Genomic DNA, 5,771 nt, shown 5'->3' on the forward strand with positions numbered 1-5,771 from the left:
TGAATGGTCACTTCCTGTGTGTTGGATACAATGGCTGATATACACAATTCAACTGATCTTGACTCTTCTTCAATTTTCTATGGATTCACCAATGAAGAAATTTGCTATGTTTCTTCTGATGTATGGAAAATTCAACCCAAACTGAGATCCTGTTCAATTAAGGTTCATCATGATGATACTTTTGACAACCTAGAAGCGGAAGTGAAAGACTTGTATGGATCGCCTCAAAATATGGCTAATAATGGGAACATTTACAGAGGACTGTTAGATACAACTACTGGAAATATGGCACAAGTGACTATCACCTTTTATAGGTCAACCTTGTTAGTACGTGTTCAAGGTTCTGCATACGCCATGTGGATTAACAAGGTACTTCCATCACTTGCAGACAAGGTTGTATCTTCCTCCAAGAATTCTCAATCCAATGATGGGGATGTGTGTCCATCAACTCCAGTGTTACATAATTCAACGCCATTATTACATACTTCAACTCCATTCAATAGTCTTAGGTCTGCAATATCTACACCAGCAATCTCATCAGATCATTGCAGCCTACATAGTGATCTACTCCGATCAGCTTTGAATGCTGCTGAACTTAAAGCAAGAACAGAGAAGGAAAACCAAATGCTAAAGGACAGAATAAATGAACTCAAGGATGAGAATGCAAAGCTGCACAAAATGCTAACTGAAAAGACAGTTCAAACAGAAATGATGATGACAAGGATAGCAGATGTGAACTTGTTAGAGTTTGAATCTGCCAGTAACCTGCAGCTACTGAAGCCAAATTTGCTGACGAGCGGGAACAATTGCTAAAACAAATCCAGGACTTAAATAACAACTCTAAACAGGATTGTGTAAATTGCAGACTATCCACCTCTGTTGATCTCCCTCCTGTACCTACTTACAGTGAGGTTGTTAGGTCCACAGTAAAACCTAGGAGACAGAGGTCAGTTGAGCCTAATACTACATGTACACCAGTTGCCAACAGATATGCAGCCTTGGAAGATGAATATAATTCGCCTGAGTCCTCAGAGAGTACAGCACTGCCTGCAGAAAAAACAGCTCCTCAAACCGGTGATAAAAGAGACAATCGCGCACGCAATCATGCTACCGGTAGCACTCGCAAAAGAAGAGCTGAGAGTATATCATGCCCCAAAGTTGTGTTATTTGGAGACTCCATTGGAAGGAGGATTGATCCTCAAAGTCTCTCTAGAAAAGCTGAAATACAAAATCTTTGTGCTGGAGGTCGCAAAATAGAACGCACATCGCAGGACATTAAGGAGAGTAATTTATCAGATGTGGACTCTGTGATAGTGCATGTGGGCACTAATAATTTAGTGGCGGATTCTGAAGATACCATTTCACAGAAGTTAGATGACATGTGTGATCATCTCAAGCGCAAAGTGCCAGAAAGATGCGAGGTTGCTCTTTCTTCTATCATTATTAGGAATGATAGACCTGCACTTCATTCTAAGCTGAAGGCAGTAAATCGAAGATTGGAAGATATTTGTTCGCGTAATAATTGGACATATATTGACAATACAGCTGTCACAAGTCTTGGTACGGATAAGTTGCACCCTGATAGAAAGGGAATGAGCTTCCTGGCTCGCAACTTCCAGGTTTTTCTACGCTGCGCACATCCTTCGATTTTTCAACAAGGTCGCAAGCAGTCTTACCCGGGAAGAAGTGTCTCAAGTCGGCATCACTATCCAGCATGGTTGAAACACCTGATGTCGACAAGGATGCAGGCATACTAACATTTACTTTCAGTGATTCAGTTATAATTAATGCGAATGCTTTTTCTAATAACAATGATGTTAAATATGATAATGATTCTCCCTGTAAACATGATGATCTAAATGTTGTTGGAAATTCTAGCATTGCTGATTGTAACGTTATATGTACCTGCTCTTCAAATAGTAACACATCTGTTATTTCATTGCATGATGTCAATTCTGGTTCTAATACCAATGATTATGTTTTATCAGACACCAGTCCTTGTCATAATGATCTTTTGTTTTCTTGTAAGGATCATTTAGTAAATGATACCTTGTCTACTGAAGGTGATGTTCAAAATTATGCTCAAAATTATGGTCATAACAACTTTGATAATCATTCATCTGTTCATGATTTTCTTGGTAATAATAATAATATTGATTCTGATCAAAAAAGTTCTGGTATTATGTATAGGAATGTTACCACCAAAGTCAATGACTCACAAATCCCTATTGTCATCAATCCTATTCATTCATCTCATCATCTTGTCTCAAGTGCAATTAACAATAATGGTGCTCTTGAAGTCTCTGAATCTACTTTTCATCCTTCTACTCATCCTATTCATTCTTATTCTGATGTTGATGATGTTATTGACAGTGGTAACCAAATTGAAAAGGCAAGTGTGTTCAAATGTGACGCTGAAAATTGTTTGTTGAATGACATAATTGATATTGCTGAGGAGTCAAGTATTGTAAATAACAATTTTGATGTATATATAAGTACAGATAGTGTTGATTCAAATTCAAATTGTATTAATATTCCTTGTAATGTTTCAGATTCAAATTGTAGTGATATTTCTTGTTTGCCATGTGATATGTCAATTAATTCTATCAGTAATAATGTGAATGAATTCAAAGAGTCAAGTCATAATCAAACTCAAAGTACTGCTTTCTGCATCGATGTTCACATGGAGTATTCAAACGATGATAGTATAGATACTCACAGAATTTTTGATGCAAGTGAAGATAATTTTGATTCTGTTTCAAATTGTTCTGTTATTGCTGCTCAAAATGATTTAATTTGTGAAAATGTTGCCTTGGTTTCAAATGTAAATAATGTTTCTTCTACTTCTACTAGTTCTCATGTCAATTTCCACGATAATTCACATGAGTGTACTAATAATGACTCTAGTGTTAATATTGATTTATCTGATTGTTCTGTTGATAATCATCAAGCTAAAAGTAACAATAGTAATAGTAACTTGTCTATTTTGTACTTTAATGCACATAGTATAAAGAATATTTTTCCATGCTCGCGTGGCTTTTGATAAACCAGACATTATTGCTATTACTGAATCTTGGCTTGATGATTCCTTTAATGATGGGGAAGTGTTTCCTTCTGATTATAGTATTTTTCGTAATAACAGAAATAGGCGTGGTGGCGGGGTCGCTCTAGGTATTAAAAGTAATCTTAATGCTACTTTGAGATCTGAGTTTTTATCCAAAGATCTGGAAATTGTTTGGGCAGAGTTTAATACTGATCAAGGGAAATGTTTATTTGGTGTGTATTATAGGCCTCCATCTGAAAATAAGTGTGGTTTGGAGATTTTGGATGATAACCTGAGCAAAATTCAAGCTTCAAATAGATCCTATAAATTGTGTTCTCTTGTTGGTGATTTTAACATTCATATTGATTGGATTAATGAGCATGCAACAAAGGGCTCTCTGCCAAATAGTCTTCTTGATGTAATGCACTCAAGTGGTTTCACACAAGTTCTTAAAGAGCCTACTAATAAGACTCTTAATGGTATTGATCACTTTCTTGATTTGGTATTTGTATCTGATCCATCATTTGTATTATCCTGTAACTCCACTTATAATTTGCATGGTTGTGACCACTCAGCGGTTAATTGTATATTGAATATGTCTCCTCTTAAGAGTAAGCCAATTAATAAGGCTGTTTATTGTCTTAATAAGGCTGATTTTGATCAAATGAAGTATATGCTTGTTAATAGTCCCTGGTATTCATGTTTAGATGATAATGTTAATATTATGTGGAATAAGGCTGAGTCTATTATTATGTCTTGTATAGACAACTCTGTTCCAAAGAAAGTGGTTAGAAGAAACAATTCACTACCTTGGATCAATAGGGATATTAGAAAGCTATGTACTAAGAAAAAAGATGCTGTATAAAAGGTCTAAAGTCAGTAAATCTCCTATTGCGTTGCAGCAGTTTAAGGACTGTAGTAATAAGTTAAAAGCTGCAATTAGAAAGAGTCATAGAAATTATACTTATGATATTTCCAAAAATGTTAAAAGTAATCCTAAGAAATTTTGATCTTATGTTGCTTCTTCCAAAAAGTGTTTTGAAAATACTTGTTTTACTGTTGATAATGATGTAATTACTGATCCAAAGGATATTGCTGATTGTCATAATTGGAGTTGATCCCTTAAAATAAAAGTGGATTGTTTTCTGGGTATTTCACCTTAATGTCATGATCCCTTAAATCTAGTTGCAGTTGAACTTACATGAACTTACATGAAGTGCCACACCATTCCTCCCTCTTCTCACTTGGTCGCGAGATCCTTTTTAGGGGAGGGTCATAATGTGGCTTGGGTGAGTGGGCTTTTTCGCCCTTAGTAACCCAAAAGGTTTGGAGTTTGCTTTTGAAGTCGTTGATGGTTGGAGCTAACACTGTAGAATTAGGTAGCCTATTCCAGTCTGTTATAACTCGTTGGCTGTAGAAGTATCGTCTTGTATCTACTCTCATGTGTTGTTTTTGAAGTTTCATTGGGTGGCCTCTTGTACCTTGGTATTCTGCTAGTTGGAACATGTCTGTCGGTTTTATGTTGTCAATTCCTGTGAATATTCTGTACGTTTGGATCAAGTCTGCTCTCCTCCTTCTATCTTCTAGTGTCATAAGATTCAGTTCCTTTAGTCTTTCATGATATGGTTTGGATTTCAATTCTGGTATTATCTTTGTCGCTCTTCTCTGCACACCTTCAAGCAGCTTGATGTCTTTCTGTTGGTATGGTCGCCAGGCTTGTATACTGTAGTCTAAATGTGGTCTGATGAGGGACTTGTAAAGCTGTAAAACAATTCTCTTGCTCCTGTACTTGAATGTTCTTTTTACCATCCCTAGTGTTCTGTTCGCCTTCTTTGTTGCTTCCGCTACCTGCTTCCCTACTTTAAGTGTATTTTCCGTCCAGACGCCCAAGTCTTTTTCTTCTGTTGTACTTGCTAACGCTTTATTCTTCATTTGGTACTGGTGTTGTGGATTGTTGTGTCCAATGTGCATGACTGAGCATTTGTCTACATTAAAGCTCATTTTCCACTTGTCAGACCAGTCCATGAGCTTGTCTAAGTCATCTTGCAGTTTCTGGATCTCTACATCTGAGCCAACCTTGCTTGTCATCTTTGTGTCGTCTGCAAATTTACTGATCTCTGAGATGATGTTTATTTCCAAGTCATTCATGAATATGAGGAAGCAGAGTGGGCCTAGGACGGATCCCTGTACAACTGAACTTGACACATCACTTGTCTTGGATTTTGCTCCCTGAACTACTACCCTCTGTTTTCTATCAGCTAGCCACGCTTGTATCCATCTCAGTACTTGGCCTTCTATGCCGTGAGCTTTTAGTTTTGCAACAGTCTTTTGTGTGGTACTTTGTCGAAGGCTTTTTGCAGGTCTAAGTAGATGACGTCAACAGGGTGCTCTTCAGCAATATGCTTTGTTACCGTTTCTAAGTGCATTAGTAGGTTTGTAGTACAAGATCTGCCTTTCATAAAGCCATGTTGAGTGTCTCTGATGAGGTTATGTTTGTCAAGATGGGTAGTTACTTGGTCTTTGATTAGTTTCTCCATTGTTTTGCAGACTACTGATGTGAGACTAATCGGTCTGTAATTTCCAGCTGATGATCTTGGCCCCTTCTTGTACACCGGTGTTACATTTGCCATTCTCCATTCTTCCGGTACGTAACCTTCTTTGAGGGAGAGGTTGAAGATTATTGCTAACGGTTCTGCTAGCTCACTTGCAAGTTCTCGTAGCAGCCTTG

The 5,771-nt window shown here is 37.3% G+C and overlaps 1 protein-coding gene across 1 annotated transcript; it reads right to left on the reverse strand.

The window, feature by feature from the left end:
• Positions 1-4,240: 4,240 nt before the first annotated feature.
• LOC140145016 (uncharacterized) lies at positions 4,241-5,191 on the reverse strand. The gene has a single exon (XM_072166806.1). The coding sequence runs from the start codon at positions 5,189-5,191 to the stop codon at positions 4,241-4,243; it is 951 nt and encodes a 316-aa protein (XP_072022907.1).
• Positions 5,192-5,771: the final 580 nt, after the last annotated feature.

This window comes from Amphiura filiformis, unplaced genomic scaffold (genome assembly GCF_039555335.1).
Source record: "Amphiura filiformis unplaced genomic scaffold, Afil_fr2py scaffold_114, whole genome shotgun sequence".
Taxonomy (NCBI): Eukaryota; Metazoa; Echinodermata; class Ophiuroidea; order Amphilepidida; family Amphiuridae; genus Amphiura; species Amphiura filiformis.

Excerpts from the sequence above, each read along its gene's own strand:
- LOC140145016 (XM_072166806.1), bottom strand. The coding sequence starts at position 5,191 with ATGAATGACTTGGAAATAAACATCATCTCAGAGATCAGTAAATTTGCA.